This window comes from Ambystoma mexicanum, chromosome 3q (assembly GCF_040938575.1).
Source record: "Ambystoma mexicanum isolate Mex_15411 chromosome 3q, UKY_AmexF1_1, whole genome shotgun sequence".
Taxonomy (NCBI): domain Eukaryota; kingdom Metazoa; phylum Chordata; class Amphibia; order Caudata; family Ambystomatidae; genus Ambystoma; species Ambystoma mexicanum.
The window spans coordinates 1,264,966,684-1,264,994,251 of NC_090926.1; the positions used below are offsets into that span (position 1 = coordinate 1,264,966,684).

A 27,568-nucleotide genomic window follows, 5' to 3' on the forward strand; every position below is an offset into this window, starting at 1 on the left:
GGGCAGGGGTGTTGCTAGGTCTGGTAAAGTTCTCCAGCATGGGGTCTGGCATGGATTCACATGCTCATGAATATTCCCCGTCGTCAGGCTGGGAATCCTCGGTAAAGAAAAAATCAGTATCAGTTTCGTTTCTGATCTGACTTTCGTAGTAATAACCAATCACTGGTCTCTGCGTCATACTGACCACAGCCAATGACTGCCCTCTACCTAAGCCCCACCTCTGGCAGCCATCTTCAGATTTTTACCGCACGTTCATGTGTTGGGATCCTCGTGCTATTGCTCTTGAACGTTAGTGCTATTTTTTCACGTTTTTTTCTCAAAAACTTCGTTTTTTCGGTCAAAAGAGCCTCAAGCTCCACCGACTCTCTATCCGATCAACAGGGACCAGTGTCGGATTCGTCTGCGCCCCTCAAGGGTGAAGATTTCGTCGAGCTACGCTTTTGGAGGACTCCAGAAGTTTCTCAGGCCCGGTCATGGGCCAGGAGAAGGGAAGCTCGACGCCCGGAAAGCTGTTCAGGGTCTGCCCTGGATGCCAGCTGCAGAACGTCTTCAAGGAGGACGAACACTCTTTTTGTCTCTACTGCCTACATGAGGATAAGACGCACGTGGAGAAGGACTGTGCGTTTTGCGGCAACATGTCGGAGCGGACCATGAAGGACCGCCATCAACGTCTCGCCAACTGGCTAGAAGGGAAGAGCCCGTCCGGCGAGAAGAAGAAGAAGAAATCTGAGCGGTCTTCTAAGACCTTTGAGGACGCCCCGGCGACGGGGGTCCAACATAAGGCCAAGCACCGCGAGTCCGCTGGCACCGGGAGCGCCGAACGGTCGGGCTCTACGGGCGCCAGGCAGGGCGCACCCTCCCCGGCACCATCAACCACGAGCCAACGCTCTGGGTCGGGTAAGAGGAAGGCCGAGCACCCGGCGAAGCTCCTGGAGAGGCCCCGGTCGAGCTCGAAGGCGGAGGGGGAGCGAGGCGGTGTCCCCCCCCCCCTCAAGGATAAGGCGGTGAGCGCACCTAAGGTGGTGAAGGCCTTAATCCATCCGGCCAAGCCCTCTATCGAAACTGTCGCGGCGGCCCTGGCTCAGCCTGTGCAGGCTACACCAGTGGTGGCGACCTCGGGGCTCAGAGTCTCCCTGCCACCTCGGAGGGAGTCCTCTTTTGTGCCCATCGATAGGACCCCCGTGAAATCCCCCGAGGGGAAGAGAAAGGGGGGGCAGGGCGTCGTCGTAGATTTGGCTTCAACCTCGGAGGAGGAACTGGTTGAGGTCTTAAGCCACAGCCTCGGCGTGGAAGAAGACCGGCCCGTCGGGATGGGTCCCGACGCAGGTGATGACGACATCGTTGAGGGTACCGACGGGGCCCCTGATCGCCCGTCGGATTCCCCTCTGCCAGCACCGCAAGACAACTCGGCGGCCATTTTGTTGGCTATACAGTCCTTATGCTCAGAGATAAGGACAAGACTACCGTTGCCGACGGAGGAACCTCTCCCGTCGGGGGACCCAGAACCGGGACCTTCTGGTGTTCCCCCTACTAAGAAAAGAAGGATCCACCCTCCACCTCCTTTTCAGCTGTCGCGCCCCGTCCAGCCCTCCTCCCCGTCCAACCGAGGGGATGATACGGGGACTGACACGGCAGCGACGGGTACGGACGACGAGGTATACGACGAGGATGTACCGTCGTCGCCTCCCACCAGGGCTTCTCCGCCCGACGAGATTGGATCGTTCCACTCCATGATCACCAGGGCATCCGAGCTTTTTCAACTCTGCCCTGAGGAGAAGAAGGAAGGTTTCCTTTATCAGCGGCGTGAGGCCAAGAGGAAGACGGTCCTCTCAGTGCCTCTATTGGACGACATTTGGGATGAGGGCCTCACCCTCCTCAAGAACCCTTCCACGACGCCAGCTAGAAGAGACCGGTACGAGAAGAAGTACCGGGTCCCGGACACGGCCCCCCTGTGCCTCCGGGCGCAGCCTACCCCGGACTCCGTCGTCTCCGCGGCGGCCAGGAAGAAAGCGGGGGGGGGGGGGGTGCGGCCTCCACATCGACTTCCCCACCGGACGGTGAGGGAAAGAAATTGGACTCTATCGTCGGCAGCGACGACGATTAAAGCGGCCAACGCCTTGGCTATCGTGGCCCGCTACGACAGGGAGCTCTGGTACAAACTGGCTCCCCTGCTGGACTTCCTGCCGGACGACAAGAGGACAGAGGCCCTGGAGATCCTGCAGGAAGGTGAGGTGGCTTCGGACCACGCCATTACCGTTGCGACGGACATCGCCGACACTGGGTTCCGCCAGTTGGGCAACGGCATTTGCCTTAGGCGGCGTGGATGGCTCAAGGCTACGGACTTCCGTCATGACGTTCAGACCAGAGTCCTGGACATGCCCTTCGATGGGAACAACCTGTTTGGGAAAACAGTGGACGATTCCCTTCAGGCCATTAAAGCAGACACTGAGACGGCCCGGGCCCTGGGAGTTCTGCAACAACGACGGACGCCCTTTCGGAGCAGCGGAGGCAAGGGCGCCTCCAAAGGTTCCGGCGGCGGTTTCTCCACCTACCGTCAAGCGGCCCGCTCGTCGTCTCAGGAGGCCTACAGAGGACGAGGCAAGTCTGGCGGACCCCGCCGTCGTCGCCAAGGAGGTCAAGGCGGCAAAGCCTCGTTGAAGCAGGATTGAACCGGCCGTGGGGTCGGGCCCCCACCGAAGCACCCCGGTTGGAGGCCGGCTGGCGAGCTTCGTCAGCGTGTGGGAGTCCATCTCCGCCGACCTTTGGGTGCTGGACGCCTTGGCCCGGGGCCACGCGCTCGAGTTCCAGAGAAGGTGCCTGCGCGTCCCCCCCCGTGGCCAGGAAAGAACTTCACGTCCCTCAACTTCTCCTGGAGGTAAAAGCGATGCTCAGGAAGGGCGCCATCGAACTCGTCCCAAAGAGGCTTCGGGGCTCCGGAGTCTACTCGAGATACTTCCTCGTGAAGAAGACGGGGGGATGGCGCCCCATCCTGGACCTGCGACGTCTGAACAAGTTCATCAAGGCGCAGAAGTTCCGGATGGTCACCCTCCAGCACGTCCTCGGTCAGCTGGAGGAAGGAGACTTCCTGTCGTCGTTGGATTTGGAGGATGCCTACTTCCATATTCCCATCCTAAAGGGGCACCGAAAATTCCTCAGGTTTGTGGTCCAAGGGCGTCATTACCAGCTCAAAGCCCTCCCCTTCGGACTACGGTCGGCACCCAAGGTATTCACCATGTGCCTCGCACCGGTGGCGAAGCAGCTGCGCCGCGAGGGGGTCCACGTCTACCCCTACCTGGACGACTGGCTCATCCGAGCCAAGACGAGGGAGCTCGCCGTGGTTCACACGGCAAGGACCGTCCAACTTCTCACGGACCTGGGATTCTCCGTGAACTACGCCAAATCCCACCTGGTACCCGCGCAAGACGCTCTGTTTCTGGGAGCGAGGCTCAACACAGTGTCTCTTCTGGCCTCCCCGTCGGAGGAGAGGACCAGGACCATCCTGCGCAAGGTGCAGCGGATGTTGGTGGCCGACGCGGCCAAGGTGAGGTCCATCAAGTCCCTCCTCGGAATGATGTCTTCCTGCATCTACCTCATTCCCATGTGCAGGCTCCGGATGCGCCCGTTACAGGAGTTCCTGGACGCGCGCTGGATCGAAACGACGGGCAGCTTCGAGGAAAGGATCACTCTCAACGAGAGTTTCCGACGAGCGATGCGGTGGTGGGGCACCCGCGCGCATCTGACGGCGGGCTTGGACTTCCAGACCCCAGCCCACCAGGAGACAGTGACCACGGATGCCTCCCTGGAAGGGTGGGGAGCGCACATCGAAAATCTGCACCAAGAGGCCTTTGGCTCCCGACGGAGAAATCCCTACATATCAACGTCCTGGAGCTCCGTGCAGTGTTTTGGGCCCTCAGGTCCTTCCTTCCGTCCCTCAAGGGCAAGGTGGTGAGGATCTTCACCGACAACACCACCACCATGTTTTACATCAGGAAACAGGGCGGAACCAGGTCCCCAGCACTGTCCAAGGAGGCGCAGGACCTATGGCATTGGGCCATCGCCCAAAGGATATTTCTGGTGCCGTTTCATTTGGCAGGGATAAAAAACCATCGCCGACTCACTCAGCAGGGAGCTGCGCTCGTGCCACGAGTGGGAGCTACGGCAGGATCTAGTGGATCGCCTCTTCCGACGGTGGGGCACACCCCAGATCGACCTGTTCGCGACGGCGACAAACTCCAAGTGCCGGAGGTTCGCCAGCAGGTTTCCCCAGGCGAGGAGCATGGGCGATGCTTTCTCGTTCCCCTGGGAGGGCCTGTTCCTCTACGCGTTCCCTCCTTTGCCACTGCTAATCCGGCTCGTCAACCAGCTCAAGAGGTCACGGTGCAGGATGATCCTCGTCGCACCTGCGTGGCCGAGGCAGATATGGTTCCCGGACCTTCTGGACTTGTCGGCGTCCCCGCCAATCAAGCTGCCGGTGGACGCGGATCTACTCTCCAGAGAAGGAGGTGCCATCCTCCACCACGACCCGAAATCGCTGAACCTGCAGGCCTGGCTCCTGCAGCGCTAGAGTTTGGAGGATACGACATACCGGCCGACTGCAGAGAGGTTCTTGCAAAGGCCAGGGCGTCCTCGACTATTAAATGCTACGGACACAAATGGAAGAGGTTCTCTGTCTGGTGCCACGCACAGAAGATTAACCCTCTACGGATTACGGCCCCCCAAGTATTGCCGTACCTGCTGACGCTGGCCAAAGCTGGACTGGCACACGCGTCCATAAAGATTCATCTTGCTGCGATCTCCCGATACACCAGAACCACGGGGCGGACGTCCTTGTGGTCTCATCGTCTGGTGAAAGAGTTCATGAAGGGACTGTTCAGATCGTTCCCGCCGGTGAAGGCTCCGGCCCCGGCGTGGGAGCTCAACGTGGTGCTGACCAAGCTCATGGGACCTCCGTTTGAGCCTCTGCACTCAGCTCCGTTGAAATTTCTGTCGTGGAAAACAGCGTTTCTTGTGGCCATCACCTCCGCACGACGAGTGGGAGAGATCCAGGCCCTTTCCTGCAAGGCCCCGTACTTGACTTTTCACGACACGAGGGTAGTGCTCAGGACGCACCCCTCCTTCATGCCCAAGGTACCGTCGGACTTCCATCTCAACGAACCCTTGGTGTTGCCTGTGTTCTTCCCGTCGCCTTCGTCGCCGGCTGAGAGGACTTTGCACTCGCTGGATGTGGCTAGAGCGCTGACGTTCTACGTGGACCGCACGAAGTGTTTTCGGAAGACGTCACAACTCTTTGTGAACTTTGGACCTGTCAATCAGGGGAAGGCTCTCTCGAAGGCTTCCATTTCCGGATGGCTCTCCGGCTGTATCATGTACTGTCACCGGTTGGCAAACCGACCGCTGCCTGGCCGTCCGAGAGCCCATTCCACCAGAGCGATCGCAGCTACCACGGCGTTCCTATCTGGTGTGCCTCTGCTGGACATATGCAGGGCTGCTACGTGGAGGTCGACGCACACCTTCACGAAATTCTACTGCGTCGACCGGGATTCCAGGGAGGAGTCCAGGGTCGGCCAAGCAGTGCTGCGCAACCTGTTCGCCTGAGGTGAGTCTGGTGAGGAGGTAAGATGCTTAATGTTGAGTTTGATGTGATGCTTAATATTGAGCCTTTGCCACCTCCCGTGGTTGTGCATGTGTGTACTGCTATGTATTCTTTATTCATGAGCATGTGAATCCATGCCAGACCCCATGCTGGAGAAGGAACAAGTTACTTACCTGTAACTGTTGTTCTCCAGCATGGGTCTGGCATGGATTCACATGCGAACCCTCCCGCCTACCCCTCTGCGGCTCTTCACTTGGTCATACTGCCACTTCACGTGCTTCCAAATCTGACGATGGCTGCCAGAGGTGGGGCTTAGGTAGAGGGCAGTCATTGGCTGTGGTCAGTATGACGCAGAGACCAGTGATTGGTTATTACTACGAAAGTCAGATCAGAAACGAAACTGATACTGGTTTTTTCTTTACCGAGGATTCCCAGCCTGACGACGGGGAATATTCATGAGCATGTGAATCCATGCCAGACCCATGCTGGAGAACAGTTACAGGTAAGTAACTTGTTCCATCTGGGGCTATGCTAATTTTGGGACTGTCAAGACTGACTGGGGGCTAGCTAGCCTTTTTGCTTGTAACCCCTGTGCTTCTATCCGGGGCTACAACCAAAAAACTCAGGGCTAAAGCCCCCTCTGCCCCCCCAGCAACCTCTCTTCCAGAGGGAAGGAGGAAGAAGGCGCAGGCCTCCCACATCTAGAAAACTACTATAGAGCAGCGTAAATCAGTGTTGGTTGACCACCTTAGAGGCAACACAGAGAAAAAGTGGGTGTCTTTGGAGAATGTTCTACTGTCATAATAGGGGAATGGCTGTGGATGTTGGGGACTGAGGTTCCGAGGAGGGTCTGCGCACACCCAGTTTTGAAGACTGCGATTTGGACAAAGCGGGGGGACATGCAAAGAGTGGCAAGCTGGTCCTCATCCCATAGTTGTATATGGACACTATGAATCCTATGGATCCCTCACTGAAACCCTACCTAAAGTATCCTCCCGAGTGGCTAAGGAAAGGCAGCCGCTTCCTGATCCTAACCTTGGGGGTGGTGTACTGCGCGAGGAACACCCAAGAGCAGGAAAGGGTCAGGTGAGTGAAGGATATCTATGGGATGAGACACAGTATTTAACCTTGTCAAGAGGACGTTTAACCAATACCACAGCATGTAATGGCTTGTGTCCATCATACTTCTGTTATTCCACAAGAAGACCATCTGAGTCGGAACAAATTCAACCATGAACATTGTGGTGGTAAGAGTAACAAATATCCTGTGGTTATCCCATAAATGCATGCGGTTATACATCTCCCTAGTTCCCAAAAGCTTAATGAGCTGAAGTTGTGTAACAATACAAGTCTTTAGGGCAAGAAACCATATTGATTTTGATTGATTTGATAACTTGTAACACGCATAACCCAGAAGGGACCAGGCAAAGAATTCATCTAGGCGCTGAGATAATCTTAACTAATTTATAACTATCATAAAAGCACAGGCTGACACTGGAAAAACCAGGCAAACGGATGGGTTTTAAGTTGTTTTCCTAAAACTCAGCAAAGAGTCGAGACATCAGAACTTCAGAGGCAGAGCATTCCATGCTCGGGGGGCCAAAGCCAGAGAACCATCTCTCACCCCAAGTGGTCGTTCTAACCAGTGGGACCTGCAAAGGGTTCTGATCTAAAGAGCGCAGCAGTCTCTGAGGACGGTACAGCTGAATCTTTGCATTTAAATAGGCTGGTGCTATCCCATGGATGCACTTGAACACCAAGCAAAGCACCTTGAACAGGAGTCGGAGAGATCGGAAGCCAGTGAAGATTCCTTTTATACTGAGCGATTTCAGTTCTTCTTGGTGAGAAAATCACTCTGATAGCAGAGATGTGAGCTACGTGTAATCTCTTTATTTGATATGTCTGAACCCCCATAAGGAGGGCATTGCAGTAGTCGAGCTTAGCATTGGTCAGTATTCCAACTACTGTTGGCCAAACGTTCTCTGCAATGAGAGGCATCACTGGTTTAAAAGTCTCAATTGATAATAGACTGACTTTACCATTTGGCTGACCTGTGAATTGCAGTCCATACTTGACTGCCAGATACAGCCTAAGTTCTTCACTGTGTCTGAGTATCTGGTAGCAACACCAAATAAAGAGGGGCACAGAATAGACTGAACCATCTTTTGTACCAATCTCTTTGCGACTAGCACAATAACCTCTGTTTTTGAAGGGTTCAGCTGGAGTTTGTTCTCCAGCATCCAACTTGTAATCTTGTTGGCGCAGGACAAAACCAAATACACTGCTTCCAAAGGCTGTCGAACATAGATTTGGGTTTAATCCGCACATGAGTGGTATGACAACCCAAATTCAGTAAAGATATTCAACAATGTTCAAATGTAAATGTTGAATGACAGAGGCGATAGCGAGGACCTCTGAGGTACCCACACTCCACAGGCACAGTCTCTGAGAAACGGTCACCCACCTTCACCTGTTGAGTGCGATCAGACAAAAAGGATACAAACCATCTCAGGGCCTCGTCTGAAATATGTGCCACTGATGACAGCCTTGCAATGAGAGTCTCGAAATCAACTGTGTCGAAGGCCGCCGACACGTCAAGCATGACAAGCCTGCTGACAGTTCCTTTGTCGGTGGCCCCCAGCAGATCGTCCCACACTGACACCAAGGCAGTCTCAGTGCCGTGGCCTGGTCTAAAGCCAGACTGAAAACAGTGAAGGATATCGTGTTCAGCTACAAAGGTCTGAAGTTGTTTTGTTGCCAATTTCTCTAGGATTTTAGCAGGCCATAGCAAGCCGGCTAGATGACGATAGTTGGAGAGAACCTTGTGATCTAATGTTTTTTTTAATAGTGGCATGGGAAAAGATTATTTCAATTCTAGAGGAACACATCCCTGCCATAATGATGCATTCACCATGGATACCAAGGGTAAATGCTGTTTAGCCAAATATGCTGGGATCGAATCATAGCTGAAATTTGTAGGTTTCAACTTTCCGAAATGCTCAATGATTTCATCGGTTCCAACAGTAGAAAAAGAGAATTTGGGGCATGTGCTGGGAGGGTATGTAGGATAAGAGATCCTGCGGTCTGCTTCAATGTTATTTCGAATTATATTGATTTTTCTCTTAAAATAAACAATTAAGCTCATTAGACATAGTAACTGATGCTGAGAGGCGAGAATTAGCATTGTCTGGGATGGAGGATAGAGCAGTTTTTTTTATTGCATGAAAAAGAGCTTAGGTCTATTCTCAGCTGAACCAATTTGTTTTTATATTATTGGATATTTTGCAAGCAAAATATCTTGATTATAAGTGGCCAGAGGTAATTTAGTTGTCAAACGACTAGTATATCTTAATTTGAGACAGATTTTCTCTTTTTTTCTGTACAGATTTTTCAAGTTTTCATTATACCATCGATTATTTTTCCTTTTATTTTCCTCGATGGCTTTTAATTGTGCAATGTGATTGCAATTTTTTTGCAGGTATGTCAGCAAATTGGATACTAATCTGAACAGTCCATAGTGGATTGTATATCTAGTAGATCCTGTACGGGGTCGTTGTTCGATGTAAATTGAGATCCCTTTTCCGACAACGCAGTTGTACATTAATGCCAGTATTTTTTAACTTGGACTGACGAGGACTCGATCGAAGAAAGCTCATCAAAATATGATCGGACCAACTAACGGGAGTAATAACACAATCGCCTTGATTCGATCCTCTATGAATCACAGGATCCAGACAGTGCCCACCCATATGGGTGGGTAAATCAGAAAAAAGATGATCATGAGTTTGCAAGATATCTAACAAATATCTCCAATCGCCATCTTCCACAATATTGCACCAAATATTAAGGTCGGCCAGAATTATTAGGTTGCTGGGCTAGAGCGCCTGTGATCCTAAATAGGCATCTAAGGCATCCAGAAATAATGTGGCCGAGCCAGGAGGTCTATAACAAAGGAGAAGATGATGGGACTCATTAGGTGATGGATGGTAGGTGTTGGATAAGAATTGGGATGAAACATCTCAATATAGTGATTGGAAATGACTGACTTCAATAGAAGATTTCACCATAATGGCCACTCCACCTCCTCTTTGAGTGGTTCTATTGTGCCACTTTATATGATAAGCATCTGGCACTAACAGATGTAAGTAAGGCTATACAGTTATCTGCGAACCAAGTTTCAGTTATGAAAAGTATTCCTCTTCTCAAGTGTGCCTTATGACCAGCTCTTGTAATACCCCTTCGTTAAAAGTTGTAGAAGGTGGAAATCCAATTCAAAATGCAGAAGAAGTTAAGAAGACAAACTTTAATTCAGGACTTCATGTCCTATAATTCCCTCAGTACTTGGACGAGGAAGAGGGATACAGAGGAAAAAAGATGAGGAAGAGGTCAGCCAATTAACAAGAATGACCTACACCTGAGGGTGACTGAGAGGCATAACAAGGCCCCCTTAGGTGCAGGTAGGAGAGAAGTGCAGGCAGCAGGAGTGGCAGAAGTGCCAACTGTGTATGCTGCAGTAGACGGGAGTAGAGGAGCTGGAAGACGCCTGGCCTATTGCAAGTCCTGTGAGGATCTGTTCCTCTACCATCCCAACTGCAGAGGGTGCGTAGCGGGACGCGTGTGGGAGAAACGCTTTTGCAGCGGGAAGCAGCCGTAGTATGAGCAGTCGACGGGTCTCGGTTGGCAGGGTTGCACCAGAGACTCTTGGTATTTGGAGCAACCCCCAAATCAACCTGGTGGAGGTGGCAGCAACCAAAGACTGACAGTGCACTGGTACTCTACCTTTCTCTATCCGTTCCTCCCCTTCCAATTCTTCCTTCTGTTCCTCATTGAAATCACTTCTTTTTCATTCCCTTCCCTGATCCCCTTACCCCTCTTACCTTTCTTTCCCTCTTTCTTCTACCTTTCTGTGTTCTTTATCTTCCCCTTCTATTCTAAATCTCCCTTCTTCCTACTATTCACTTTACTCGCCCCCCCTTCTTTCTCCACCCCCCTCATCTCCTCTTCTTTCTCATATGTAAATTGTTCTGCATGCTGATTTTCTGGTTTGACTCATGTTTACCATTTTTGCTTCTACTGTTCCATGTTTAATGAATATTTTGTTCATTGTAAAGCGCCTTGGATTAAGGCACTATATAAAACAATAAATACAAAGACAGAAGGTGTGTTAGGCAGAATTGCAGGCAGTACCCTCTGGGACCACTACACACAATTAGGATTACAGGTGTTAGTCAAACCAATCTTTGGTACAAGTCTGTACCACACAGTTTTTGGTAGCGAGCTGAGCAGCCAGGCTTATCTCAAGAGTGAATGTGAGAAGTAAAAGTAGTTACACAGAGGACTTTCAATCACAGTGGTTCAAGTAAACACTTATACTCAAGGTTTCTTGGTAAAAACACTTATTCAGTTATTACACAATCATTTAGAAAACGTTTAACTAGGAGAAGGCAACTCAATATTATAAACCAATACACTTCAATACAAAATTCTAAGGTTGTGAGACAGTTTGAGCTCACCTGAAATAGGAGCCAAATAGCAGTTCAGTACTTAGAAAGGAGCAAAAGGCACAAGGTAAATAAAATAGATCATATATACTTTTTAGACAGTGTAAATAGTTTTAGTTCGCCAGTTCAATTCAAGTCAATAGGCCAGGCCAAAGTCAATGGGCTAGTGTTCTGGATTTGAAAGAGCGGTTCTGCTATCAAACGGTAAAGTCTTTGCGAAAGTGCTTAGAAGTAGTTTAGGCGAAAAAGAATCTTATGTCGGGTCACAAGCTGATTAGGCCTGCAAGTTGGGAAAGTTTCACGAACTTTCACTGCGAGAGTGGCGTTCTCTCAATCGGGTTGGCACAGTACCTTTGTATGAAGAAAAAAATGCTGCTGAAGTCTTAGATCCTGGCAGATCTCGCTGTTCCTGAGCCTCAGTCATGGGGACAAAAGGGAGGACGTCGGGGGACTCGTGCACGGGATTGTGGAAGAAAGCAAACAAAATGGAGTCCCTTCAGTTCCAGTAGTTGTAGATTCAAGAACACAAGCTGGTGTCCCTCTCCCTGGTTAATCCTAACCAGCCTTGAGAATGGTATCCAGGTGTCTTATGAGCTGATTGGTCCCAACTAGTTGCTGGAGTAATGTTTAGTAAACCTTTAGTGGATGGTAGTAGTGTGCGGGAGATAAAATTACAGGCGACTCAGTTAGTTTTGGGCTTTCATCCTAACCCATAAAGCATAGCATTAAGGCACATTGTAGTCAGTCATCCCTGGTGCCTGCAAAGTAGTTTGTAATGGTGTGTTCTTAATTTCACCTTCCCTTACTCTGCTGGTCTATAGCTCATACCAAACTGTTACCTGTGTCTCGGTTACACTGTTGGGGAGAATTTTAATTTTAGTGGTAAATTCCTCCCACCTTAGAGACCCCTAGCTCTTTTGCTGGACTTTTTAATTTTAACCCTCGATTGAGTGAGACCGTACACTCACACACTTGTGCTTTGACCTGATTTGGAATATGTGTTTCCACTGTTTTTAGAGTCTGACAAACTCAATAGGCATCTACTTTTTGTATGGTGACACACCACACCTTCAGTGCAGTGTCACAGAGAAATCCTTTAGATTCCTCATAAGGTTTAAATACCTTTTCTTGTGTGAACTACTGCTCCCAAGAATAGTAAAGTGAAATTGACTTTACTTACCTTTTCTCTTTGTAGGTCCAGCACACACTATCTTATGTGGAGTGTTGGGGGGGGGGGGGGGTTAACTAGTAGCCCCTTATCCTACATTCTCATGGAACATTTTTCATGTTACCCTCACTACTTTAAATGGCTGGTGGCAGTGGTTTTATTTTCCTACCATTGTGCTTTTCTACAGCAGGCTGAATCCTCAGCTGCATTATAGCACCCATGAGTGACCATTTTGTCAAAACGGCCCGGTTTTTCCTTTTTTTGCCATTTTCTGTTTGTGAGGTCTTCCTTGGGTTTTACTCTGCACAACACTAAGCCAGGTTTGAGCCCTTTGTTAGTTTTGCCTTTGGTGGGATTCAGCCCTGAAACCCGCCTCTGGCTCCAGTGTGTCTGGAAAGGCAGGATGTGAGTGAGGTTCCCAAAACTACCCTGTCCTTTGTCTCTAGGTGTGCATGAATGTGACCAGTCCTGATTGGCTGGCTGTCAGCCACCCTGCTGTTTGAGTGACAGCCTATGCTTTGCATGAATTGGAGAAACCTGCTTAAAAGGCAAGGGTTTTGGGACTAGAGTCAGTCGACCACTGAGAGAAACACACCACGAAGAATTCGTGACCAGCGCTTGCTGCATCCTCCTGGACCTTTGAATTGCCCAGTGAAGCCCTGCTGCTGTGCTAAAACTTCTTTTTCTGATCGATGAGAGAAGCTCCGGAAGGGACGACTCTTCCCTTGGGTTAGTGGGACCAACTAACCCTGAGACGAACTCTACTGGACCATCCACCCTAATTGGCTGTACTACTTCGCTGCTGCTAGAACCAAGTGTCAGGGGTCGAGAAATCCATAGTTGAGTGCAACATCTGCGATCCGGCCAGAAGCTCCAGGGGTCTCCTTGGAGTCTCCTAGAATAGAACAGAAAAAGATCAGCCTAGCCAAAAAAGCAAACTCTCCACCACCATCCACTCTTAAAACTCCAACTTGCACTCCCTTTTCTTTATCCCCTGTCACAACGAAAGAAGTGGAAAGCATCAGGAAGGCGCCAACGATCTGGCCCCTTTCATAACAGGCCTAATCAACTCTTCCTTCAAAACGAGCTCAGTTCCCAGCAGCCTCAAGGAGGCCTGGGTCATGGCCCTCCCAAAAAAAAAAAAGAACCTAGACCCTAACCCCACTAACTATAGGCCAATCCCCAATGTCCGCTACATCCTAAAGATCTTAGACAGAGTGGCCTACTACCAAATCCAGAAGCATCTGGAAGAGAACCTCCTACTGGGCCTCAGACAATGTGGCTTCAGGCCAAGGCACGGAACAGAGACAGCCCTTCTGGACTTATAAATTCAGATGGACGAGGCGAAGGCAAGGGGAAACCTGCTGTCATGGCCACGGGCCCCAGAACACACAAACCACACCATCTTGTGATGTGGACAATGGGTCACATGTCCACGCTCCACGAATAATCAGGCAGTTCCACCCCACTAAACCAGGGCCAGGGGAGAACCCCCCTTGAAGGCGGAGTGCTTTTGTGGCCACAGGCCCCAGAACACACAATCCACATCTAGTGATGGGGGCAGTGGGTCACTTGACTCGCTTATGTCCCTTTGGGACTCATAAACACGGGCCCTGGCTGGACTCAGTCCTGGTGCCTTTGGCGCCAGGCTCATATAGAGATGTGAGCAGGAACACTTTATTTCAGTGCAGGAGTGCTTTTATTTTACAAACACTTTCCAGTGCTGGAAGCCTTTATTCCAGAGAACATCCCCATGTGCTGACTCATCGGGCGTGGCTCCCTAGGCCTGGTCTTCAGGTGCTGACTCATCGGGTGTGGCAGGGCGTGGCAGCAGGCAGGCCATAGCTACTGGGCGTGGCCGGGAACAAGACTATATAAACCCACTGATCCCTCAAGCAAACGATTTGTGTTACTTTGCACCTGCGCTCTCTGTCCCACGAAGCCGAAGTCCTGAAATGAGAAAAGAAGACAAGACAAGGTTGGAACTCCCAAAAACACCCAACCCAGGGTGGCGCCATATTTAAAACCCAATGCGCACCCTAAAGCACCATTAAAGGCTACTTCCCAGCTGTCGGACCATCTCAGCCCCGCTCCTCCGTACTGCCGGCTCCGCTCCAGCTACCGCCGGCACTGCTACACCACCTGCAAGGGGAGAGAGCTGAGAAAAGAGACATTAGATACAAAGGACAGAGAACGAACTTTACAAATACAATTACAACAGTCGGAAGACAAGCGGGCAAGTGGAAACAAGGGAAACACTTACCCACAAGAGAAGTGGACTAGTCGCAGCTGCCCTGGGCTTCCATGACAAGGGACCAGTGAAGGAACTTTGTTCCCTTCAACAAGTGCCCCTGCCAGAAGCAGCAGGACGGAGAGCTCATCATCATTTTAGCAGGTGAGCCTCAAGAGTAGTGCAACCCCAGGGAAGCCACATCCAGGGAGAAGAGGTCTGGGGAAGGGGTTGATGACCACAGGCTGCATACTCGTACGACCCCCCCTTATATTCACGCAGGAACCGCACTGCTCATCAATGCAGTTCCCCACACAGACGCAGAGGGAGGAACAGACGAGAGGAGTTTCATCCCTGGAGTGCTGCAACTTTACCCCAATTCCTCCGCAGAGACCAGGTGAGCATAACACTAGCCATTCTAATGCTGCTTGACCTCTCGGCAGCCTTTGACTTCTTTGACCACCAGATCCTCACGGAACATATGACGGTATCCGCTGCATTCTCTAGTCAGGCGACCGCCTGGGTACAATCCTTCTTAGCCAACGGAACCACCCGGGTCTTTACGCTGGGGGCTTTAGCCCACCCCATCCCTATCCTTTATGGCGTCCCCCAAGGTTTGTGCGTTTCGCCACCCTTATACAATATCTTCACAAAGCTATTGTTCGACCGCCTAGATAATCTGGGTGTTGCATACACAAACTATGCTGACGATACCTAGGTTCTCATCACCCTGTCTGGTTGCTATGCAGAGGACTCCATTCGGATTAACAACCTCTACCTAGAGATCCAAGCTTGGATGGCAGAACACGGCTTATGCCTTAACGAGAAAACTGAGCTGCTTATAGTCTGCTTCCAACCAAGGCTAAACAAACTGGACCCCCGTTACGCTGCTGTCAACATAGATGGTAACCTAATCACAGTAGCCAAAGAAATAAAAACCCTAGGGGTTTACTTGGATTCCACACTCTCGCTCAAAAAACAAGTAAACGCCACAGCCTCCTCCATGGCCTACACAAATAAGATCATCAATGCCTATAAGGCATTCCTCTTGCCGTCTAGTTGCATTACCCTAGCTAGAGCGTTAGTGCTCTCAAAAATCGACTATTGCAATACCCTCCTCCTTGGCACCTCAGAGCGCAACTTGAACAAACTGCAGAATAATGCTCTCAGAGCGGCTCTGAGTATCCCGCAGCACTCTCAAATCTGCATCTTTAGACAAGATGCTCATTGGCTCCCAGTACGAGACAGAATCACCCTTAGGTCACTCGTCATCATCCACACATTTTTCTCAAATGACGCCCCCAAGTACGTGGTATTCTCATTGCCTATCGATCCCCAAATTCACCCTAAAAAAAGCAAGCGGTTCCAGCTTTCCGGTCCTAGCAGCCAAACAATGGAACGCTACACCTGTGAACCTTAGAGCAGAATCATCCTTTTGAACCTTCAGAGCCAAAACAAAGTCCTGGCTCGCCAACAAGAACATTTCTTCTGTCTGCCTTATTAACCACTGTCGCACCACTGTATTTTTCCGGTGTCTGCCCTCTGACCACCATTTAACCCAGTCACTTGCACTTATTGTTATTATCATGTATGCCTATAATTTGTTGTAACCTGCTTTAACCCTTTAACTGCCATGGGCATTTTCCCCCAGTGCCAAGGCGTTTTTTGGTGATTTCGGTATGTCGCCTTGTAACTTTTTTTTTTAAATGAGATATCTCAGCCAAATTTGGCCCCTTTTTTCCCACATGTAGGCGGTTGTAACGCCACCCAGGAATCCAGGATGGTGGTGAGAGAAAATAACCAAAAAGGTAGAAAATGTTTTTTTTTTTTTTTTTTTTTTTTAGAAAGCGAATAAAATGTACAAAGAAGCCTGTGTTTTTTTTCCTTGGAAGAGCTAGGAACAAATGGTTTGCTGTGCTGAATTCCCCAATTTCCTGGCTTTCAAGAACAGGTTGATGGAGACGAAAAAAAAATATTTTGATGTGGTTATCAACCGTTTTGTGAGAGAGAGGTGATTTTTGCCAATTGGACATGCATGGACGGAATCGAGGAAAAGGGTAGGAAAGACGAATTGGAGGACAGAAAGGCATACATTTCTGAACAGTGGTCAAAATTCCAAGTTTAGGAATGGGTGATTTGCGCAGGTCGGGCAACAACTAGGTAGGGGAAAATGCCATAGATTGGGGGGAAAAAGCGGGAAAATGACAGAATAAAACGTATGTGGTGGACATGGTCGGCTTGGTACGGCAATGGCTTCTATGAATTTTGAGAAAAGCAATGCTCCGCTACATTCCCCCGGACTCTTGCAGTTTGGAAAGCACACATTTTTTGTAGTGTTTCACAAAACTAGCAATACCACAAGCCAAACGCTTAGCCATGGTACACAGGAGTTTTATGCTTACGGCCTGAACAGACGTACTTGGCATGTGTAAAGCAGGAAAACCAATATGGTGAGGAACGGCAAGCATACATTTTCTTAAAGAGCACAGGTAGACCTTTTCAAGGGTAGGTGACTTGTGCAGGTTACAAAAGTGTATGGTGCCTAAAGCAGCGACTAAATGTAGGACACATTTGGGAAATGAAAGGGTTGTATGACAAAGGGCACCATCAAATGGGTCAAAACGTTATGAAAAGCACACAAACACAACAAATGTCATACCTTCCCGCATTCTCACAGGTGTCCTGATGAAAACGGTACGTCTCATGTGTGGATGCACCTACCTGGGCGCCAAGGGGAAAGCCTAAAACACAGGTAACCCCAAGTCTGTTCTGACAGCTGAATTTCACACTTTTCCAGACAGGTACACCATACAGATATGGGCCCCAGGTGTCCAAGCCACCACGGAAAACAGGGAACCCCATGCATTTCCGGAAAAAGGACACCCGTGGGAATCCGCAGAGGTCTGACTTGCGCAAATCGGCCCACAATCTATCACCCAGACACCGCGGCAAAGTCCGAAATGTGGCAAAATGCATTTTCCACACATTTCACTCGGCTCACCCACCGAAACACGCCACCAACAACACATGGCCTACCGTCCCGCATTCCCACAGGTGTCCCGATGAAAACTGTACCTCACATGTGTGGGTGCACCTACCTGGGCGCCACAGGGAAAGCCTAAAAGACCCCTACCCCCAAGTCTGTTCTGACAGCTGAATTTCACACTTTTTCCAGACGGGCACACCATACAGATATGGGCCTCGGGTGTCCAAGCCGCCAAGGAAAACGGGGAACCCCATGCATTTCTGAAAAGAAGACACCCGTGGGAATCCGCAGAGGTGGGACTTGGGGGAAGCGCGCCAGAATTTATTACATAGAATCTCCCCAGTGGGTGTGGCAGTAAGGTTTGGGCACCCCGGCGCCAGATGGCACACCAATGTGCCCTTCTGCGCCAAGGCAGGTTCAGTAAACAAAGAACATAATTGAAAATGCCACACTGCCCTTTAGCAGGGGGCTTAGCGGCCCCCTACACCGCCGGATCATTTTCTAATGTACTGGGGGTTGACCCTCTCCCCCCCCCACACCAAATGCAGGAGTGGGGCATCTCATTCAGCCCTCCCTGGGGTTACTTGCCCCTTCCTAAGAGCAGATAACTGCCCCCAGGGAGGGCTGCATGACATGACCCCAAGTCCATTTTGGGGGGGGGGGCAAACCCCCTTTCCATAGAATAAAATTCCCTGGTGGTCCACCACCAGCCATGATCTTTTGATGGTCACCTATCCGCCCCCAGGGTTCTCCATACATGTGGCCCCATGCTTTGGGGCCACGGGGGGAGGGCGGAGCTTACCTAGTAAAATCCCTGGTGACCATGCTTTGGGGCCACAGGGGGAAGCAGGCCGCTTACCTAGTAAGCAGCCTCCCCTCCCCCCGCCTCACAAACGGACCTCTATTGATCCGGTGACATTGCTGCCCACGGGTCGCGCGCCCTGTGCCCGATCCGTGAGCAGCAATGCTACACAAAGGGTGTCGTTGGAAAGGGGAGAATCTCCCCTTTCCAACAACACCTGCCTCGATCTCCGGCTTGAAATACTGCCGAGATCGATGCAGAGGGAGAAGGGCACTCACCTTCTCTCTTCACCGCAGCAGCCGAAAATGGCTGCTGCGGTGAATTTACTTTCAATTTCACGCCGGCGTGCATTACGCACGCTGACGTGAAACTGAAGGTAATCCAGCCCCTTGGCAGTAAGGTGGTGACCTCCCCCTCACATTGCCCGGGGGTTGGATTACAGTTTTGAGCGATCCCTGTTGTGCAGGGATCACTCAAAACAGGGTGCCAAAAAGGACAAGCTATCTCGTCCTTGGCACTAAAGGGGTTAAGTCTCTGGCGACCAGTTACCTCAGGGTTCGGCGCACGGTATAAATAAAGAAACTAAGCTAAGGACTCTCCAGAAGCAGGACGACCAGAGCTCGAGTGCCATCACCAGAGTGCAGGACTCTAGGAGTAAAGGAAGCCCAACTGGTATCCGTGTTCCACAGTGGTGTTGTTAACCATGCTCTGAAACCTTGAAGTGCTGCTGATCCGAAAAAGAGCCTGTAAATACCAACAACCTCCAAATTGCTGCTGCAGGAGTTCTCCAGACGTCATCCCTCTTGTCCCCACGACTGAGGCTCAGCAACCCAGGATCTCCATCACTGCAACAGGACAGAATCCAGCTGGGCCACTCTTCTTCAAACCAGAGGTACTGTTTAGACTTGGGGTCCTTACCTCCGTGTCCTTTTGAGCTGTGCTTTTTCCAGTTCAGACTTGCATTGGCTTACCTTAGAGTTGATTCCAACTCTGCTTTTCACAAGTGTAACAGCTTGTGACCCTACAAGTGGTTTCTACAAAACTCTAACTTTGTGCAAGACTTTTATCTTCTAAGAAGTGACTCAACTTCATAGACTGTACTCCAATTGACTTTGGCTGTCATGGCTCCCTACAGATTCTTCTACTCCGTTGACTTTTATATTTCTGTCCCTCATAGTTGGTAACTTGTTTTTAGACTGTTATTGCTGGGAAAGGCTGGTGTAGACTTCATTGGAAGATTTAAGTATACTTGCATGCCCTGGGAACCTGTTTAACATTGTTCCTTCCTTTAACCTTTCCTCTGTGCAACCTCAGAATCTGCAAAGTATAACTAGTGATATATACATGCCATTATTGTCCTTGTGAATGAAGTCCCCTCCGGGTGTAGGAAGTGTGTAAAAAGCATCTCTAATGAGTATCCACTGAACTTGTGCAGATTCTGGAAAAGTATTTTTAAAGTATATTTGATTGTTACATATCTTGCACTTTTTAAAATAACACTTATTTAAAAAGGTATGTTCAATAAATAACTATTTATAACTGAAACCTTGAGTGTAAGTGTTACTTGGTTACTTGTATTTGCGAATTTCATTGCTACAGCTCACATTTACCCCTCTTCAGATGAGCCTGGCTGCTCATTCACACTACCAACTTGTGTAGTACAGACCTATACCAAAATGTGGGTTACCTAATACCAAGAAGATAAGTGTTGTGTAGACTCACGCAGTGTTACTACATTAATTCTTACCTAACATCTACCCACTCCCTTCTCACTCCTTGACCTGTTTTATCCCCCAAGCGCTCTTGCTCTCGTTCCCTAACTTTGAATTCTGACCTGTTTTCTTCTGTTTCCTTTGCAGGGCCCGCTCGTGGTTGAAGTGTACCAGAATTTTTCCTCATGGTGCTCTCAGGTTGTGCGCCTCTACCCTGGGCAGAAGTTTGTGGAGCTGGAGTGGACTGTGGGACCCATCCCAGTTCGGTGAGTCACTGAGAGCAGCAGCGATTGATAGGAGGGGCAGTAGGGTATGGGAGGGATGACCTCGGCAAATCCAGTGACCCATCTTGTCTAGCATTGTGCCAAAAACTGATCTGTAGGAAAAGAAAGCACTGAATCTGTGGAACAGAGTCCTTCTCTGTAATAGAATTACTACAACTTGGTGCATACCGGGCGGGAGAAGGTTGCTTGAGTGGCCCAGGATCCCAGCTAATTGAGCACAATGAAGGTCATTTTCCAATCGGGTGTAATATAAATGAAAGATGTAAAAGCCTTGTGTAATGCTTTTATGCCTTCCATTCATGTTGCACACCAAATTCCATTGATTTATATGGCATAGAGGAGGGATGGATTGTTTCTGCAGCTTCAGTATTTGCATCGGCATGGATTTTCATTTACCTTCCGCTGGAGTCCGCTGGCTTTTTTCACATGGCAGGCAGCGTTTACTCAGTTTGCATGGCGTAGTGCAAGAGAATGGCATACAAGCGTGCATGCCCCTTTTGCACACTGCCGTGCAAATGAAAACAATTAGGCAGAGGGGCGGCCATTTGCACAAGTGTAAATGTATAGGTCCCTGCCGCCGAATTATGAGCAGACTACAAATATGAGCTCCAATGTATCCAGTTCAGAGCAGATGTTCAAAAGAAGAGTGCTGGCTACCTACTGGGAGTCATTTTTGTTATTGTGTACATAATCTCTACAACAAAATCCTCCAGAATGATGGGGGAGATCATGCTGAAGTGTATTCCATTGAAATCCAATATACATTTTTGCAAGATGGTAAATAATCTGGATCCCAATGACCTAGCAATACAAGAAACCCCGATATTCGAATCAGCATGGACTAATCGCTACACAGCTACGTATTCTAGTCCACTCAGTGGCTTAGCATGCAAATCCAATGAGGACGTTTGGTCTTAGACTTTTGATTTCGATGATATACTATAGTATTATCAGCAAAAGAGGAAATTAATGTACTCCAGAACTCAATGGGCTATGCAACAAGTTCCTGAAAAACCGGCCCTTTCTATGGGTAAATATTTTATTTACTAAAGCAAAGACCAGAGTACGTGGAAATTCTTGCATTTGGCTGTGCTTTATTTACATTGCGACAGATTGGATCCGATGAATTAGCAGACCAATAGCCTTTTAGAAGTAGATTCTAAGTTTTTTTTTTCTTCAGCACTTAATATGAAAGAAGTGGAACATTGGGCGAATGCATTGGCATACGTAAAAAATAAACTAACTGAATTCCGAAGGGGGGGGGGTGTGGGCGCTAACTTATGCAGTGACATCATTCACGAGATACAGGAAGCAGCGTGGAACCCCCCCCCCTGGTTTTTATGGCAAATATCGATTTATTTATTTTGCATTTGTTAGGCGCCTATACAACAGAAGGGTGTTTACTGGCACCACAAGACAAAGTGGGGAGGGAGCAAGGGGAGTAAATAACAGTGGCAAAAAGTGAATATACAATCGTGGTACCACTAGGCCTTGTGACATTCAGATGTGCAAGTGCATTGAAGGGAAGTGCAGCGGATGGGGATGGCAGGTGGGAGGGAGCAAGGTATGAACAAGTACTGGTGGGAGCCCGGGAGGGAAGTTCCAAGGGAGGAGCCACTGGCTAAGTGCTATGGCGGAGGAATCCCAAGGCTGGGGATGCACAGCCTCGAGGCAGGGGGGCCCTAAAGGGAAGTGCTGAGGCGGTGGGGGAGGGTGCTGTTGTGGACTGGGTAGAAGGTCTGGTAACCTGTGGGATTCATTTTTTGTATTCATTAGGACCAGGCCACCAGTCTCAGCGGGTAGAGGGGTGATTAGCAGGGAAGGGAGAGAGGGAAAGAAGCAGCAGAGTTTTGAGATGTTTCTGGAACTTAAGGAGGTCTGGCTCAAGCCTGAGAGGGGCAGAGAGGCTGTTCTGAGGGGCACCAGCTGAAGAGAGACCTGGCCCCCGCTTTCTGCTTGGAGAAGCGTTCGACAAGCAGAGAGTTGGAGTTAGAGGAGCGGAGGGCTCTAGCAGGGAAGTATTTAGGGAGGGAAAGTTGGAGATAGCGTCATCCCAGGCCCCAGAAAGCCTTGTTGATGCTGCAGAGGGTCTTGAATTTGATCCTTGCGACCAACAGGAGCCAGTGGGGACATTTTGGGGATGGAGAGATACGGTGCCTGAGCTTGAGGCCAAGGAAAAGTCTTGCAGACTTATTCTGAATTAGCTGAAGGGGCGTAGGGAGGAAAGGGGGAGATTGAAGAAGAGGCTGTTGCGGAGAGGACCAGAGCTCTGGAGACCTTGAGCTTCAGGAGAAAGGTGAGGAAAGGGAGAAAGCCTCTCAGGAGGTGAAGCTTGAAGTGGGCTTTGGCAACGTCCAAGATGGGTGAAGGAGAGAACAGAGTCGAAGATTACCGCAGGGTTTTTGGCCTCAAAGGATGGTGAGGGTAGAGGGCCCAAGGAGAGTGGCCAGAGGGTATGACGGAAACTGGGTGCAGGTGTCCTTACCGGCATTAAGACAGATCGTTAGCCGCACACTGTTAGGCAAAGTTTGTGTACAGTACCCTTTGGGACACACAACTAGTACTACAGGTGTAAGCAAAACCAACCTTTGGTAGAAGTCTGTACTGTTTTGTGGTAGCGCGTTGCTGAGCAGCCAGGCTTATCTCAAGAGGGCAATGTGAGCTGTAAGGATGTTATACAGAGGTCTAGAATTACAAGTATTCAAACAAACTCTTACACTCAAGGTTTCTTGGTAAAACACTTATTAATTTATTTCACAGTCAGTTATAAAACATTCACTAGACGGAGGCAATCTATATCACACAAAAATATACTTCAATACTTCAGGTTGTATAATAATTGACCTTTTCACAATTGAGTCAGGAGAATTGACCTAATTTAGAACCTCAATTAGGACATGTATGTGGGGGGGGGAAACCCAATCCAAAAGCCCCTGCAACCGCCCACCCAATCCCCTTATTTATAATCCAAAACCAACCCAATACATATATAAAATAACTAAAATAATATAAAGGTCAATTGTGCAGAAGGTCAATTAGGACCACTATAATTGGGTCAATTGTGCAAAAGGTCAATTGTAAAAGGTCAATTTGGGTAATGCCATACTTCACACTGTCAGGTTCTGAGGCATTTAAACTACTTTGAAGGAGGAGCAAAAAGGCTTGTATATGATAGGCAAATCAGGTAGTTAAACAGAAAAGTCTTTGCCAAAGTTCTCAGAAGTAGTTAGTAAAAGAAAGGTTCATATGTCGGGGCACAAGCTGACTAGGCCTGCAAGTTGCCAAAGTTTCAAGCACTTTCGCAGTGAGAGGTAAGTTCTCTCGGTCGGGTTTTCACAGTACCTTACAATGAAGAAAAAGATGCAGCTGAAGACATCCTTTAAGGGCAGTTCCTGCAGATCTCGCTGTTCCTGAGCCTCAGTTGTGGGGACCAGAGGGAGGACGTCGGGGGACTCCTGTACTGGGTCTGGTCAAAAAGCTGGCAAAGGCAAATATTCAATTCCGGTAGCTGTAGACAAGCACACCAACTGGTGTCCCTCTCCCTGGCTATTGGGTTTCCTGCAGCACTCTGATGAAAATACAACTAGCTTCGAGAATGTTATCCAGGTGTCTTACGAGTTGATTGGTCCCACTAACTCGAAGGGAGAAGTCGTCCTTGAAGGGCTGCTCTGTCGAGATGAACTTGGCGTTTTCGGACCTGCAGCAGGGCTTCACCAGGCAAACCAACGGTCCAGGAGTTGCAGCAGCTGTCCTCTTCCAGCTCGTCTTCGGTTCTTTCGTTCCAGTGGTCGACTCTGCCTTCCAAGGTAAGACTCGCCTTTTATCCAGTTTGCTCCCATTCATTCCAGCCTAGCTGCCACCTGCCCAGCACCGTGGCTGTCCTTGCCGGACAGTCAGCCAGTCAATCACGCCAGAGTGCATTTGGGTCTCTTGGGAGACTAAGTACAGGGAGTTTCGGGCACCTCCATCACTTCCTGCCCACACCAGACACTCCTGAAGCCTGCCAAAGACTTAGGGAACAAAGGGACCAAACCTGGTTTGGCCTGCAGAGACGAACTCTAGAAGGACCTTTCCAAACAGAAATGGGGAAAAAGAGGACCAGGACCTGTTTAAACAAAGTAGGCTCAGACACCATTTGTACTGGTGTTAGCGGTCAGGAAAAATCATGGTAGTTCATTGTAACACCACTGCCACCAGCCATTTCGAGAGAAAAGGGTAGCATTTGACTGCTACATATGTTTCTAGACATAGGAGATACTAAGTAACCCCTCCAGCACTCTATTGTAAAATAGGGTGTGCTGGGTCTAGGATTTTGAAAAGACTAGTAAAGTCAATTTCACTTTACTTTCTCTGGGAAACAGTAGTTGATCCCAGAGAAGGTATTTAAAACTTGGGTCAGCCTAAAAGGCTTCCCTGTGTCACTGCACTGAGGGTGCTGTGTGACACAAATGTAAAGATGATGCCCATGGAGTTGTCTAAAACTCAACAATCAAAGAACACAAGAGTAAAACACATTCAATAAATGAGAGAGTGGGAAAAAAGGCTCACACGCTCTCCAGGTAAAAAAATCAAGTCCTCAAAATCCAGCAAAGGTACTGGTGGTCTCTAAGGTGAAGGGAATTAGCACATTTATGAGAATTCTCCCTAACACACACCATGCCTGGATAGCGTTTAGGCAATCATGGATGATAGAGGAGGACGAGGAGGTAGTAGAGGGAGGTTTGAAGGAAAACTGCGTCATTATCATCGGACTGGAAATGAGGCGAGAAGGAGATCAGGTGGGCAAAGAGGGGCAAGATAGATGGGGTGGCTCTCTTTTGATGGGGTTAATAGAATACTGCTTAGGGGCATACATTGGGGTCTCCCAAATAAGCTGTTGAATATTTTAGTTTAGTTACATACCGACACAATACAGGGAATTAGATTAAATTTGCAGGGCCACCTTTCAAGGGAAATGGATATCCATTGTGGCCTTGTGGCAAGGATGTATGCTGGCACCCTGCTTACTTAACTTGCATACATTGGACATGGGGGAGGCATTAGATAAGGGAGTCTTTTTTTTGTTTTTTCTCAGAAAATAAATGTGATTAAGTTATTTTGGTTGTCCTGTGCAGATGTCCTCTTTTTGACACTACACAAATAGGCCTCCAAAGACTCTGTATAGCATTTCATGATTACACACATAGAAATGAGCTAGTGATTAAGAGCGATAAAATCATTCACTTTACATTGTGTTCGAAACCTAGAAGATTAATAATCATAAACTGAAGTTAGTAACTTAGGTTTCTGGATTACGACTAGACCAATCAAAAACCTGGTGGGGCACTAATCTAAAATAAGTGATACAATCACTGGCGCAAATTAAATGTATCCACAGTAAATATGGAAAATGTTTCCTTTTTACCAGCAATTAAGTTCTACAAGGGGAAAGCGGTAGCCTCCCTTAGTTATGGCTTAGAAACGCACCATCTTTTGGATAAATTATGTGACGGCCATAGAGTGATTTATTTTTGGGAGGAACATTCTGGCTGTACCAAATTCCCTCGATTTGTCACATGCTTATTATTTGTTTGAGCTAGGGTAAGTCTTGTTAAATATGAGACTAACCTCCACAAGACTTATTTCTTGTATGAAATTTCCTGGTGCCTCCTATCAACTCCCTGTATGAAGATTGTAAAGCCTCTTCCCAGGAGGATAAGTCATCACTTAATACAATGTGAAAACCTATTGACATTGACGGGGGTCTGTCTGGTGGCCCACATTAATCCAAAATCCAGCGTTCCTAAAAACAATAGTTGCAAAGTGATTAGTGTGTCAAAGTATTAAGTGTTAGGGGAGTTTTCCTATAGTCCACTTGAAGTACGAATTAATAAAGCTGTCCCTTGGCATACAGGTCCCCAACTCTTAGTATAAGACTGTACTACTCATGGAACTTGGGCAGAGTGGCAGAGCAGCCAGGCTCATCTTGGAAGGGTTACTCTGAGCTGTACAGTGGTACAATGAAATCAGTAGTGACAAGTAGACAAGGAAATGCTTACACACTTTAAACGTTATATTAAAATTATTTATCACACTGTTGGGCAGCAACTAATAGTAACATCAGGCAGAATTTCAGAATCCAGTTATTCAAGTAGCCATAATGCAGGTGAGTAAATTATGTTTGTACTAAAACATTTCCACCACACAGAGTGACATCAGTTATGGTCAGTAGTAGCACTTATGGTTCACCATACAATATGGAGTTTGGAGGGAAACCGTGTTAGAGTGGAATAGAACTCTGTAGCACTGTAACAATAGTTTTTATTCACAGAGGGATGTAGGCAGTCTTTTATCCCAGCAATGATAGTGTAAAACAATTAAAACCTGTAAGAGAACAAGCACTCCCGAAGCCAGTAGGGTTCAGAATGTATGCTTTTAGGGAGCCAGTGCAGCCAAAGTGAATAGGATAGTTTTAGTTCTGATGCAATCTTAGAACAAGTTAGTTGAACAGTCAGTAGTTCCTTGAAGAAAAATCCAGGAGTTCAAGTGAGCCTACCTGAGGTGCACAAGCTGTTAGGCCTGCACCAGTGAATTGCAGTAATTCAGAAAGTTATAAAGGAGCACTCCCCAAACTAGGAAGCGCTAGATTTGGCTAAAGATGGTTAAAACCCAAAGCCCCACAGTACCTTTAGAATTGAAGCAGATGTACCAGCTGGCTGCGGTCCCTCGATGGACAGGGCGCGATCAAGCTCACCATCCGCCTCCATCTCTCCCCGATACCTCCCAGCAAACCCTTCCCACTCAGCTCAGCCACACCCAGCGCAGACAATCGAACCCTCATCAATTCTCTCTCCTCGACATGTCTCTCACACCTAAGCAGGAAATGTCCCAGTCTCAGGCACCCCACACACCGCACAATCCCTCGACTCGCGCTTCCCCACTCGAAACAAACATTCAGTCCTGCATGCCCTATCCTCAACCGATTCAGCATCACCTCCTCCCCCCTCCTCCATTCCAGACTCCCCGCATCTACCTTCACCGACACTTTCCCACGAACACCAAACATCCACCTGCCCTTCACCCCACTCACCCACCTCTCCTGCCACTCATCCATGACCCATCTCACCATCACTGCCTTCACCTCATCCACACTCAAAAGGTAATGTCACATCAACCGCTCCCCTTCTCATACCCTCACCCGCCGCCAGATCCACCAACTCATTACCCAAAATGCCACTGTGACTAGGGACCCACGCCAACTCCAAATCCATTCCCCCGAGCACGCACCGATCGATCTTCCTCCTGATGTCCAT

At 48.9% G+C, this 27,568-nt stretch overlaps 1 protein-coding gene across 1 annotated transcript in view; it reads left to right on the forward strand.

Moving 5' to 3' along the window:
- The window catches only part of LOC138447859 (lysosomal alpha-mannosidase-like), a 564,797-nt gene that overhangs the window by 244,582 nt on the left and 292,647 nt on the right, over positions 1-27,568 (forward strand). The window contains exon 17 of the mRNA XM_069604298.1: positions 20,140-20,258. Within this exon, the coding sequence (XP_069460399.1) occupies positions 20,140-20,258 (119 nt within the window). The remainder of the gene's footprint in view (positions 1-20,139; positions 20,259-27,568) is intronic.